This window comes from Dysidea avara, chromosome 8 (assembly GCF_963678975.1).
Source record: "Dysidea avara chromosome 8, odDysAvar1.4, whole genome shotgun sequence".
In the NCBI taxonomy this organism is placed as follows: domain Eukaryota; kingdom Metazoa; phylum Porifera; class Demospongiae; order Dictyoceratida; family Dysideidae; genus Dysidea; species Dysidea avara.
Genome location: NC_089279.1, coordinates 4957885 through 4971132, shown reverse-complemented (window position 1 = coordinate 4971132; position 13248 = coordinate 4957885). Strand labels below are relative to the sequence as shown.

At 38.9% G+C, this 13248-nt stretch overlaps 1 protein-coding gene across 1 annotated transcript; it reads left to right on the top strand.

Moving 5' to 3' along the window:
- Positions 1–2199: 2199 nt before the first annotated feature.
- On the top strand, positions 2200–5711 carry LOC136263985 (52 kDa repressor of the inhibitor of the protein kinase-like). Its single transcript, XM_066058660.1, has one exon. The coding sequence runs from the start codon at positions 2936–2938 to the stop codon at positions 5696–5698; it is 2763 nt and encodes a 920-aa protein (XP_065914732.1). The 5' UTR covers positions 2200–2935; the 3' UTR covers positions 5699–5711.
- The last annotated feature ends 7537 nt before the right edge of the window (positions 5712–13248 follow it).

Genomic DNA, 13248 nt, shown 5'->3' with positions numbered 1-13248 from the left:
ATGTAGTTGCATAGGCACATTAGCTATATCAAGTGTCATCTCCTGCGGGACAGGTGATGAGTGACAAAAGGTCTGCATGCATGTCTGCTAGTTGGCTACTGATCCTTAACACTGATCATGACTATCTATAGCCTACATAGGTGGCTCCAGGATTTTTGGTGACTGGTTTCTGGTCAAGAGCATATAGGTGAAGACCAAAAAAAGATAGTGCCTGCTGAGAATAACTGCCCTCCACTAAATATCACTGATAAAGTACATAAAAATCGTTATTTATAGCTACATAGCTTGCTACACTGCTGTTCTAAATACTGCATGTGACTGCTTTATTAGGGTGACTGTTGACTGCTCTATTAGAGTATCTTGATTTGAACGTGACCGGTTTCTGGAAACCTCAGAACCCCCCCGAACGTATCACTTTTTATAGTTACTAGATATGCATGTTCTGCATTTCCCTACAGTACACGTGCATGGTCAGGGGCGTAGCCAGGATTTTTTTGAAGGGGGTTCGGATTTAAAGTGGAAGAAGAAAAACCATCATTAATAATTGATGAGTAAACACGCATGACTGATTACAAACAAATGATATACTACAAGAGAATGTGTCCTCGGACAACATGCGACCACATGTCTGACCAACAGTGGACAGCAGTGGGCATGGCAAGGAACAAAAAAAATTAATTACAAAACTAAAGTTACAGCTTATATACAGAATTAAAAGCAGTCCGGGTTGATTGTCCATTCTTTAGAGTTCCTACCATAAAATATTCTCTGTGAAGCAGAAATTGAGGCACTGGCCATCCTGAACAAAAGATTTCTAGCACTTCCTTTGGAAAATAGGGGTACTTGCTGGGTAAAATTTATCACATCTTTGATTGCAACAATAGAATTAGGTTGAAAATGGCCCAAAACACTGACTTCCACAGTTCTGTAGCAGTGAGGAATCCTCAAACGATCCAATTCAGCCAAAAGCTGTACATACTCAGGTTTACACAGTTTACGGCTGCGTGCAGATTCCATATGTTGTATCGAGTCCAATGGGCACGTAAGCTCTATAATGCCCATTGATGCAGAGTGTCTGTTATAGATAACAACATCAGGTCTGTAAGGAGTGACTAAGAGGGGATGGTTTCTGGAGGAGCGTCATTAAAGCGAAATCCTTGCAGGTCTGCATAGACACTGACTATCTGGCAATCCGAAAAGAGAGTAGTTGACTGAGAAACTAAAGTGAACAGTACTTGATTATGTCTATAGGTGTACCTTTGTTGGAATAGTGCTACTGGGCAACCACCTAAAATATGAGCGGTAGTTGGCCGATTAGAATCACAAAGGGTACACTTGGCACCACACTGAATGTGCCAGCGACGCAGGTTAACAGCAGTAGGCAGAGTATCCGAGGATGCTCTCAACAAGAAAGAAAGTTGCCCAGGGTGAAACCCAGTCATTAACTTATTCCACGTTCTACAGCTAGTTTCTAACCTAGCAGAATCCAAAAATTTGCATTGCAGTGAGTTGATTGAGATGAGCTTCACTGTCAGATGTAATTTTACTGGACGATTGATCCTTAGCTTTCCCTAGACCATGTTTGTGCATACACAAAGGGGTGCTACCCCTAGACCATGTTTGAACGAAAATGATGCATACACAAAACGTGCCCTTAGGCAGTAACATTAAAAGGTGCCGTTTGTGCATCTAATTAGCTAAAATCTACACACTGCATGCTGTTTATGTAGCTTATAGAACTATAAACTTATATTGTAAAACTAACTACAAATCTTCAGCATACTGACAGCCAACTTCAATTTCTAGCACACGGAAGCCCTCCACACTCGAGCCCCTTAGTTGGCAATACTTCTTTCCAACTATACATTATTACCCCTTGGTCAATAACTTCAGACTTGGCTTGCATCACGTGCCCACTACATATAACAAATCATTATATCAGGTGAATCATAGAATATACATCAACAATGTCACAGTTTGTGCTAACTTAACACATGTATAACACGAGACCACTTAAGTTTATCAGTTGCTGCCTTGTAATATGTCTCAACCAACCATTGAACACTGAACAGTCCTTCGCCATTTCAACCATGCATCACGTACGCACTGATCACGTAATGCAACAGACATGATTTGCAATGCTTCAGTATTAATGTGATGTGACCCTCAAGAGTAGTACAGAGGAACGCCACAGGGGCTGATCCAGGAATAAATGAAAGGGGGTGGCTGGCTTAGTTCACAAGCTTTACATGTGCAGTAAGGGTGTAGCTATACACTGGTGAGAGAGGTGACTGCAGACAGCGTGCGGAGCACGCTTAGCGAAGTGCGAAGCACGAGCTGTCTAGGGGGGTCTGGGGGCATGCCCCCCCAGGAAAATTTTTAAAATTAGGTGTTCAAAACATGCTATTTAGATCAAATTTTACTTAGTTTCAAAACTTTTGTTCTTATACAGTAACTGTTGGCTGCTACTGCTACTGCCCTAACTACACTATAGTGTACAGATACAATATCCTAAAAGGGTCCCTTTAGGATAAATTGTATCTGTACACTGTAGTGTAGTTAGAGCAGTAGCAGCTAAGAAAAGCAGTAGCAGCTAACAGTTACTGTATAAGAACAAAAGTTTTACCGTAGCCCCCTTCCCTCCACCCTGAATCCACCAAAGAATTAGATTGAATCTGGAAGTGATTTTGACTGAAAAGAACAATTGTATGTAGCTACTAGCTAGAATTTCAGACAGTGTACTAGCTGTTTAGAAGAAACACTGTAAAGCTAGCTACAGCATATAGTTTAAAAACTTGTTGGCAGCTGTGCTATTATGTCCATTTAACAACTGCAGCTGTAAATGAACAAAACCATAATAATAAATGTCCACCTGAAGGTTTTGCTTCAAATAAAGTGCACTGTTAGTGTAGATGCCATGTGCTAGTTTGTACAGATGTCCAGGTCTATTTTAGATTATTTTAGATCAAAAGTTATAGCCCAACAAGGACAGAATCCTCTAAGTGAAACCCTTACTACTGATGGAAGTAACAGTGACAGTGAAGTTGGGGAAGAAGGTTTGATTGACAATGAGACTGAGTCTGGAAGTGAAACTCCAGTCACAATCACTAATGAAAGTGGTATCAACAATGACAGTGATGGGAATGAATGTCAATCTCAGGGCATAAATGAAGAGACAGAGGCTACCCCTTCCACTACTGAAAGTATTAGAGTTAATGCGGATTTCATTGAAGCAGCTAACTGGCCAGATAATTTGACAGTGAGCCTTCAACAATCAACTGGTGAGCTTTGCCGTGAGGTTGCACCAGAAACTTTCCATGATAGTGATCCTGTTGAATTTAATAGCAATGGTGAGCCATCTTATCCTAACGTGAACTTTGTATCTAACTCAGAATCTAGTGATATTCTGCAAGTGGCCATTAGTAGATCAAGAATAATAAAAGATCATGAAAAATATGAATTGATTACTTCATCACAAAGCAATCTAAGGAGCACTGATTTTGACACAGTCTACTTCACTGTTTCTGGAGGAAGGAAAAGAAAACAGATAACTTTTCAATCTCGATGGCTTCAAGATTACAAATGGTTACGTTATGGTTTGGAGAATAGTCAAGGAGGATGGTGTTTGCCCTGCATTTTGTTTTTAACTGACAGTGAAAAGACACATCTCGGTGCATTTGTGTGTACGCCCTTCAAGAATTACAACAAATCCAAGGAGTTGATGGAGAGGCATGCCAAACATGCATATCATTTGAGAGCAGTAGATCATGCCTTTGAATTTACAAGAAGGTGGGCTAATCCTGAATCAAGAATCGATAGTCAGTTAATTGATAAAAGCTCTAAGAATTTTAAATTTAATACTGAAGTATTGCCAACAATTGCTGAGACAGTATTATTGTGTGCAAAGCAACGAATTTCTCTCCAAGGTCACAATCAGGATAAGGTGAACTTTACACAGGAGCCATTAAGAAATGAAGGAAATTTCATTGCCATACTTAGATTGCTGGCAAAGAACAATAAAGCACTGAGCGAACACTTAATACTTGGTCCAAAGAATGCAAAATATACCAGTAAGACCGTTCAAAACGAGATACTGGAAATAGCTGCTGACCAAATTCGTGCATTTTATCGAACCTGCATACAGAAGTGTCCACATTTTTCATTAATTGCTGATGAAGCTACATCTCATGGTAAGGAGATTTTGTCGGTTTGCTTAAGGTTCTTGGAAATTGATAATGAAAATTTTCGTGTGAAGCCAATAAAGCACGAAGTGTTACTTGACTTCCATTTTCTTCAGAGGATAACTGGGAAAAGCATTGCAGATGGCATCTTGCAAGTTTTACAAAAACATGAAATTGATGTTAAAAATTGCCGAGGGCAGGCATACGATACAACAGCTTCCATGAGCTCTTCAAATTCTGGTGTACAAGCACATATAAAGAATAATGCACCAGATGCAGAATTTCAAGGTTGCTGCCTGCATAGTTTGAATCTAGTAATATGCCATTCTTCAAAGGTTCAAGCTGTAAAAAATATGATTGATAACTGTCATCAGGCGTTCTTATACTTCCACAACTCTCCAAAGAGACAACGGTTTCTTGAACACATAATTCAGCGCTTGTGTCCATCTGCCAGGAAATCTAAGATAAATGGGCTGTGTAAAACAAGATGGGTTGAACGGCATAATACTTTCACCACAATTTTAGAATTGTATCCTTACCTTATTAAGACTTGGGAACATATTTGTTCACCTGCTGATGATGACAATGAAATTTATCCTGATGGAAATACTTGGAACTGGGATTCTGAATCTCGTAGCACTGCTAATGGTTTGAAGCACATTTTTACTAGCTTTGAGCACGTGGTTGCATTTTTGCTATCAAAAGAATTATTGGAGCCGATTAAACCAATTGCAGAATGTTTACAAGGTAGACTACAAGAGGTATACTTTGGTTTTAAAAAAGTTGATGAAGTCAAGGAGCATTACAAGCAACTTCGTGAAAATGTAAATGCTGAACATAATAGAATTTATCATAAAGCTCTAAATCTATGCAGGGATATTAGCAGCAGCGAAAGTATGCCCCGTGTTATAAGAGGCCGTCAAACTAGACCAAACCCTACAGTAAGCTCACCAACTGATTACTGGAGAGTGACAATTACCATTCCTTTGTTAGACTCAATTATAAGTGAATTGGAAGCCAGATTTTCTGTAGATACACGAGCACATTATGAACTGTGTGCATTGGTGCCCACTGTAATTACCACAAAAGACGAACATCAACTGTGTACCATCTTAAAATCTAAATGGAGTCATTTGCTACCAGCAGAAGATGACCTTGACAGTGAACTTGCTAGATGGAAAGCTCACTGCAATAAATTCCATGCCACTTTAAAGGAGAAGTCTATAACTCACTTGCTGAGTGAAGATGCAGATCCAATATTCTTCCCCAATATAAGAGAACTCCTGTGCATATTGGTAATACTTCCGATTGGAAGCACTGAAGCAGAAAGGACCTTTTCTTGTCTCAGGCAAATTCATTTGTGGTTGCGCACCACTATGACGGATGAAAGACTGGGCAACCTTGGGGTGTTAGCAATGCAAGGATTTAGCTTTCAACTGAATGTTGAACAAATATGTAAAGAGTTTGCAACTAAACATAGCAGAAAAATGTGTACAAGTAGTGTTTTATATGATTAGTATGAGCTGTTAATGCTTAATTTGCATGCCGTGATATATAGTTTAATCCAGGGTGGGTGGCTAGCCACCCCATCCACCCCCCCTGGATCAGCCCCTGCGCCAGTGGGCAAGTAGCTACCGGAGAGCTCCAGCTAGGGATGTAGCTAAGATTTGGTGTGATTTAAATATATATTTTTACAAAGATTCTACCTCTGAAAGAGGGGTTCATCCTAGCCCCCCTGCCCACGCCCTTGATGATCATGATCAGTAAGAGGCAAGTTCTCTACTATCTAGTCTATCCTACACTTTCGGTCCAGTGGCTTCCTGACCATTTGATTTATAGCGACTCCGGGATTTTGCAGCGCGCCTTAAAGGCTGACTTAATTGCTCTTTGATGTGGAAAAGCTTAGAATGCCTTGATTATATTTTAGCAGGAGCTCATCGAGTCCCAAATCGAGTCCGTAGGAGCATGTAACTCCGTAAACGGCGAAATTCAAACATGGCGTCGCAATTTATTAAACAGTAACCGTTTTTTTTTTGGGCACACTTTGGACTTAGAAAATTTTCACGAAATATTTTTTTCCGGATAATGTTGTGTACGTATCCTGGATACTGACATGTTGAAGCCGACTAGTTTAATAGCAGGGCCAACGACGTCGTGTTCTCCGCCAGGCTGGCAGCCGCTAGAAAAGAAGGGCGAAAAAATTGAGCCAGTTTAGAAGAACTCTTTCCTCCTGCCGTTTTTTCAGAAGGACTGTTCTTACTTTGTTTCTCTCACTGGCTGCCTTGCTGGCTGCCTTGCTGGCTGCCTCATCACTATGAACTGATTTGTCAGTGGCGTCTCGCATTACCTGGCAGCACAGAGCTATTCACAGGTATTGGTGAAACTGATTATGTGAGTGTGAAGCAGCTTGTGTTTTATTCTTGACACCACTCTGTGTGTGTGTCTCGTTTTTGTGCTATGTATTAAACTGTTTGTACCTCCTGCAAGGAAGAACAACTTAAGCCGATTGCATTGAGTTTAAACAATAAATCAAATCTGTGTGTGTGTGTGTGTCACTATAGGTGTTATGAATTCTCTCATGGAAAACGGCTCTGCCGAATGTGTTGAGTTTAAATTTTTTTTAAAAATCTGACATTAGATAACTTGTTTGTTTTTATCTGTTGTACCAGTTATAACTGAACAAGGGATGGTCACTACCTATGTGTGGTTCTGTAAAACCATCTGTGACTGTGCAGATGGTCCTACTGAGTATTGGAACTATAATATTATGTTGCTGAACATCAGTTGTGGTGTCATCTTATTAGTATTACCAAATTCTACTTTCTCAGAAAGAAATATGAAAAATTATTTGCTATTCTATTGTAGTAACAATTAAGTGACTGATATTTGTAGTGACATTAAGTCCCAATAGAAAATGCTACTTAGAGATGTTCCTTGCTCTATAGAGATGCTACTGTTTTTATATACGTTAATTCACCTATCAATGTATTACCCCACTATCCCACCCTTGGGCATATATGGGGATTTCAAACAGCTGAATGTCAAATGACCCATAGAAGGGCAAACCTATTGTGTCAAATCCTTACTTATTCACACAGGTATATGACAAGTTACAAGAAAAAGTACTTGTGTGCTTAATGAATGATTATCAAAACTAATGCCCTATAGTGCGGCAACAGTTTTGTATCAATTCTCCCTGTAAATACATTGATAGGTGCATTATAGATATTATAATTTTTATCACCACTTTATTATGTGTTAACGTGGTCATGATTTTGTGTGATGTTGTGTGTATTGGGTATGATGTTCTTATTTGTAGGTGGAAGCTCAGACATTGCAAGCAACTGGCTAGGGAATTTATAATTAACATCTAATGAGGTAACCTAACACACTACAGAATTCCAAGAAATGCTTATTGGATCAAAGTCATCTCATCTTTATGCAATCACTGTGAGAATAAGGACTCATTGTTCCAACTAGTCTCCATGCCAGACAGTTTGTGTGGGGGTGGCAAATAAGCCTTCTAGTCACTGTTGCACACATTCTGTGACTACTGTGGATTGTTGGCAGAGCCACTCAGATTGCCTTGCAGGCTCTATGATAAAACAAATACCAATTATTCAAATTCCACCTGGAATGAAGGACTGAAGTTTAACAATGCCATAGGCTTAGGATATTTGTTCCCCTTGTACAGAGCTCTTAAAATCATTGGTTCGTTATGGATTTGTGAAGTAGTAGAATTGTTGAGGAAAACCTTCAGCAATGTTTCAAATACATCATGACATAACCAGTACAATTTTCGCCTCAGCTTGCTTAGATGTGACTGGCACGATTCATCCTTGCCATAAAACAATACTGTGATGTAATCTAATTGTATGTCAGTTTATTCATGGAAAGTGTACAACAGTGACCCGACGGTTTCTTTCCTGCCCCCACACAAACTGTCTGGCACATGAGACTAGTTAGGTACCTATATACAAATGTTGAAAAATTTTTTTAATGGCTGCATATTCAAGTTTTTTTGTTATTCAGACAAAATAATTGTTAAATCTGCAATAATGGGTAAACATGTGGGAGCTGACGAAAACAGAAAAGAAACTCACTGTAGTTTCTAATAACTATGTTACATACTGTGCAGGAATTGTGATCCACAGATGTGATTACTGTTAACCATTTAATTGAGTGACTGACAGTCTACTTGCTGGCTAATGTAGTACATAGTTCTACGTATATGACTCAACCATACAGTTAAGGTACATCTTTTTTATAAAGGACAAAAATTACCAATCTTTAAGAGGTTTCATTGTAGACAAATTTGTAAATTCTCAGTGCTATCTCTTATACAGGAACATTTCTAATATTATTGGTAATTAGAACTGCTCCCGTACAGTATGAGTCAAGCATACTTGAACTGTTGAATGACCTAGTGCATGTATGGTATAATTATGTACATATATATAAACTTATTTATTGGAACCACTATGTAACGAACCACTACGTACGTATGTAACGAACAGTTTGAGACCAACTGATGAAATCTTACTGAGAGTTTGTCCTTTAAATTGTATTCTATAGGAACCACAGAAATTTTTCTTTATAGTGGAGGGTACTTTAAGAGAGGTTCTACAGTTAGATAATCCATCAATGCTTTTTAAATTCAGGAGTAAGTTACATGGTGCAAGTCAAGGTTGTCGACCAACAGGAAGAATTGTATGCAAAAGAAAATGAACAAGTACCTACAGGTATCAAAACACACATATTCAATGATTGATAAGTGGGTGTGGCTCCATGATAGTCTACAGGCTCCCATAAGCAGGCATAGCACTTTTCTTGATGCCATGCAGACGTGTTTCCTACAACAACACAAACCCAATAAGTGGGCATAATACCATAGAGGATGTGGGTGTGGCTCCATATATCACTTAAGACACCAAAAAATTCTCAAATGGTGCATGAGTACAGCTCCACATTAAGTCCCTTGAAATGCAACCCAAATGACCTGACACTAATGCACTAATAGACCTTCACTGCTGGTCACTGTAAAGTGTTAATAACAATGGCACTTCAAGTTCATACATGCATAAAGAAGTACAGTAGATGTACTCTATAAAATTGACGAGGATGCATTGATTTTTATTGCGGAAATTATGAATGACATGTGCTCTTATATTATAGCACCTGAGAACTGATACCAATAGTATATGGGAGTAAACTTCACAACTTCATTTTTTATCCCCTTAATTCTTTAGGCTATCATTAGTTGTACAAGAGATGATATGGTGACACAATTAGTACACACATAAAGCATCCACTATAGCTGTCACAACAATGGATTAAATATATCACACCTAATAGAAGTGAATACTTGATTATCTGACCTTCGACTATCAACACACTTACTTACAGTAGATGTGTCTGTTCTATTAGAGTATTTCGTCTAAGGCGTTCATTCCATTAGAGTAACTCTATAAAAATAGGCTTAGATTATCTGAATATGTCTTGGTACCTAGGGGTCAGGAAGCACTGTACGAGTAATTTCTTTACAGCTGTCAGCCATGCAGACATTTCTTTACAGCTGTCAGCCATGCAGACATTATTTAGACAGTAAAGGACAATAAGTTTTCAAGCACAACTACCTTATAAATCATGGAGTAATAAAAGTACTTCTGCAAATTTACCATTGGATAAAATAGCAAATAACTTGCACTAAATCTACTACACTAACACTAATGCAGCCTTCAGGTGTGAGGATACAGCTAGCATATTGAGGTGAGCATACACTCTATGTACAGCAAAATACGATTGGCTACACTCCAGCAAAAAGAATATACCATTTTCTTAAAGAGGGTGATATCAATAACATGTAATCATCAACAAAAATTAGTTGTGTAAAGGTGCTTTACAATACACACACTGGTGCTATTGTAATATACACCTAAATGCAAACTTCAATCATGTCTTTTGTTGTTGCTGTTACCCTTGAATGCTCACAGTCAAATTGTTCATCATTAAACATAGATCAGTCATCTCACAAGATCACCATAGTACGGACTCATTGTTCCACACCTCATTTAGATGAGAAGTAGCTTGGTTAAAATCATTCACAATAACAATGTGAATCCACCTACAAATTAAGAACATCACACTCAATCATAGATCATCACACAAAATCATCACCACATAATAAAGTAGTGAATCATTACCTAATATAATATACCTATAATGTACATAAAAACAGCAACATTTCTGTAGTACAAGGAACATCTGAGTGGCAAATTAGGGAAAAATATTACTTTATATTGTGAATTGTGATGTAATTCAGTCTTAAACTTGTAGTCACTTGATATTACAACAATAAAATAACAAACACATAATTACCATGCTTTTGTATGTCTTCCTTTAATACTTAATAAGGTTAAGACAGATGGCTGATCAATTCAAATCACATTTAATCTTTATAGTAATCTCACTTAAAATTGTCAACCATTATAACATGTTTCGGTAGTGAATACCAATGTTCAATTATTATTATTCTTTAGAAAATAATTATTTCTTCACAAATTTTCATGCACTGCATGCTTGTACAATTGAATGTCAATGGGAAATGGTGGATCTGGTAAGCTGCAAGGATTGGTGCATGTTACCATGAAATTTTTGATATGTGGTTCTCTAAATTTTCTGTATACTAAGGTGGGTGGTTGTAACCTTTCATAACGATGAAAGGCACTAACTAGTTTTGAAGCTCTGTGTTTAAGTGATTCAACTCTGTTAATGTCACCCTAATAATGAGGCCCATAGATTACAGCAGCAGTCGTAGAACTGGTTGAATCAAAGTTATCTCCAATACAACAAATATCATAGCGTCAAAGGACCAAAACATCTCTTTACTAAACCCATCAAAAGCACAACTGCTTGTTCACACATATATAATACTCCTGTAAAACTATCCACGACAGCGATCAACCAAGAGATCAACACTGTGATGTTAATTTCTACTGACTTAAAAGAGGCAATCAAGTGGCTTGTATTAGCAAAACAGTAAATTAAGCTTTGTCCCCTTTTCCTGAGATGAAATCAAGGTTGATCAAATATCTTGATCACAGTCACAGATGGTTTTACAGGACCATACATAGGTAGTGACCATCCCTTGTTCAGTTATAACTGGTAAAGCAGATAAGTTAACAAATGTCAGAATTTTTTTAAAATTTAAACTCAACACATTTGGCAGAGCCGTTCTCCATGAGAGAATTCGTAACACCTATAGTGACACACACACACACACACACACACACACACAGATTTGATTTATTGTTTAAACTCAATGCAATCGGCTTAAGCTGTTCTTCCTTGCAGGAGGTACAAACAGTTATGCACCTATCAATGTCAAGCCCCACCTACCCCAGGTCGGGCAGAGGTGGGGACTGTTGGGGATTTGCAAATGCGAGAATGCAAATTCCCCAACCCTGGAGACAACTTTAAGTTACGAATCCCCTACTAATTATCCCGGGAATCACAACAGTATGGAAAAGTACGGATATTCGTGTTGCAAATGCCCCAACCCTGGGGACAAGCTTGGGTGACAAATCCCCACCTGCTGCCCGACCTGGGGTAGGTGGGGCGTGACATTGATAGGTACATTACATAGCACAAAAACGAGAGACACACACACACACACATAGTGGTGTCACAAGAATAAAACCAAAACACAAGCTGCTTCACACTCACATAATCAGTTTCACCAATACCTGTGAATAGCTCTGTGCTGCCAGGTAATGCGAGACGCCACTGACAAATCAGTTCATTATGATGAGGCAGCCAGCAAGGCAGCCAGTGAGAGAAACAAGGTAAGAACAGTCCTTCTGAAAAAACGGCAGGAGAAACTAAGAGTTCTTCTTAACTGGCTCAATTTTTTCGCCCTTTTTTTCTAGCGGCTGCCAGCCTGGCGGAGAGCACGACGTTGTTGGCACTGCTAACTAGTCTTGAACATGTCAGTATCTAGGATACGTACACAACATTATCCGGAAAACAAGTTGATGTTGTGCTACTTCTAAAAACCAGGCGCCATGCAGCTAGCTAACTCATCTGGAATAACTATAGACAGTATATACTATTATGAATTAACCAACTATGTATTACTACTTTAAAATATGGTAGTTTGGGTTGTGCAATAATATAATTAGCTATTTCTCGTAATTCATGAAATATTCGTAATTCATTCAATTACGTTGCTATGCACTGCTAAGGAAGCGTTTGTTAAATAAACCGCTTTTACCAACATATTACGCACAAAACTATCTTCTAAACTGTTTTATAGTGTGACTAACGTGTTTTTTCCCACAAATTCTCTCAACAAAGCCTCAAAGCTGCTCTTCATTTTCGTTCGCGTACGTAAGGGATACGCCCCCTTTCAACTCGAAGCGATAGGCTATTCCTGGCAGTGTACGAGGCCTGCACCGTTGTTTTTCAGTTGCTAAATGCCTGAAAACCTCAAGGGGAAGGTAGTCTGAGGAAAGTCACCACACCCGTATTTCAGTCCGCCGAAAAGAAACCACCTCAGAGCAAAGTTCACCTGTGCAGAAGTTTAATACAGACTTCATTTCACTTTTACTTCTTACGTAAAAGCTGCTTTCACCGTTATTAAACGATTTTGCTCACGTGGGTGCGTACGGACAAACATAGGTAGATAGGTACATAGGTAGATAGATAGATAGGTACACACACACACTTTTACGGAAACAATTACAGTAAACCAGGCGCACGCCCACAGCCGGCCTTCGGCCGGCTGTGGGCGTGCGCCTGGTTTAAAAATATTTCGTGAAAATTTTCTAAGTCCAAAGTGTGCCCAAAAAAAATTTTCGCCCGTACCGTATAAGGATAAACACATACCGCGCATGCTCGCTAAACCCATTACTACTAGCACAATACTGTAGTCTTCTTGCTCCAGCAGTGAGCGATTCCGTCAGTATTTACTGCAGATACTCTGTGCTGCCGCCGTGGACTGATAGCCGGCCCACTTACATTACGCGGTAATCAAGAGTGTTTCCTAGCAGTCTCCAAAACATCTTGT

Coding starts and splice junctions, on each gene's coding strand:
- LOC136263985 (XM_066058660.1), top strand. CDS start 2,936: ATGTCCAGGTCTATTTTAGATTATTTTAGATCAAAAGTTATAGCCCAA.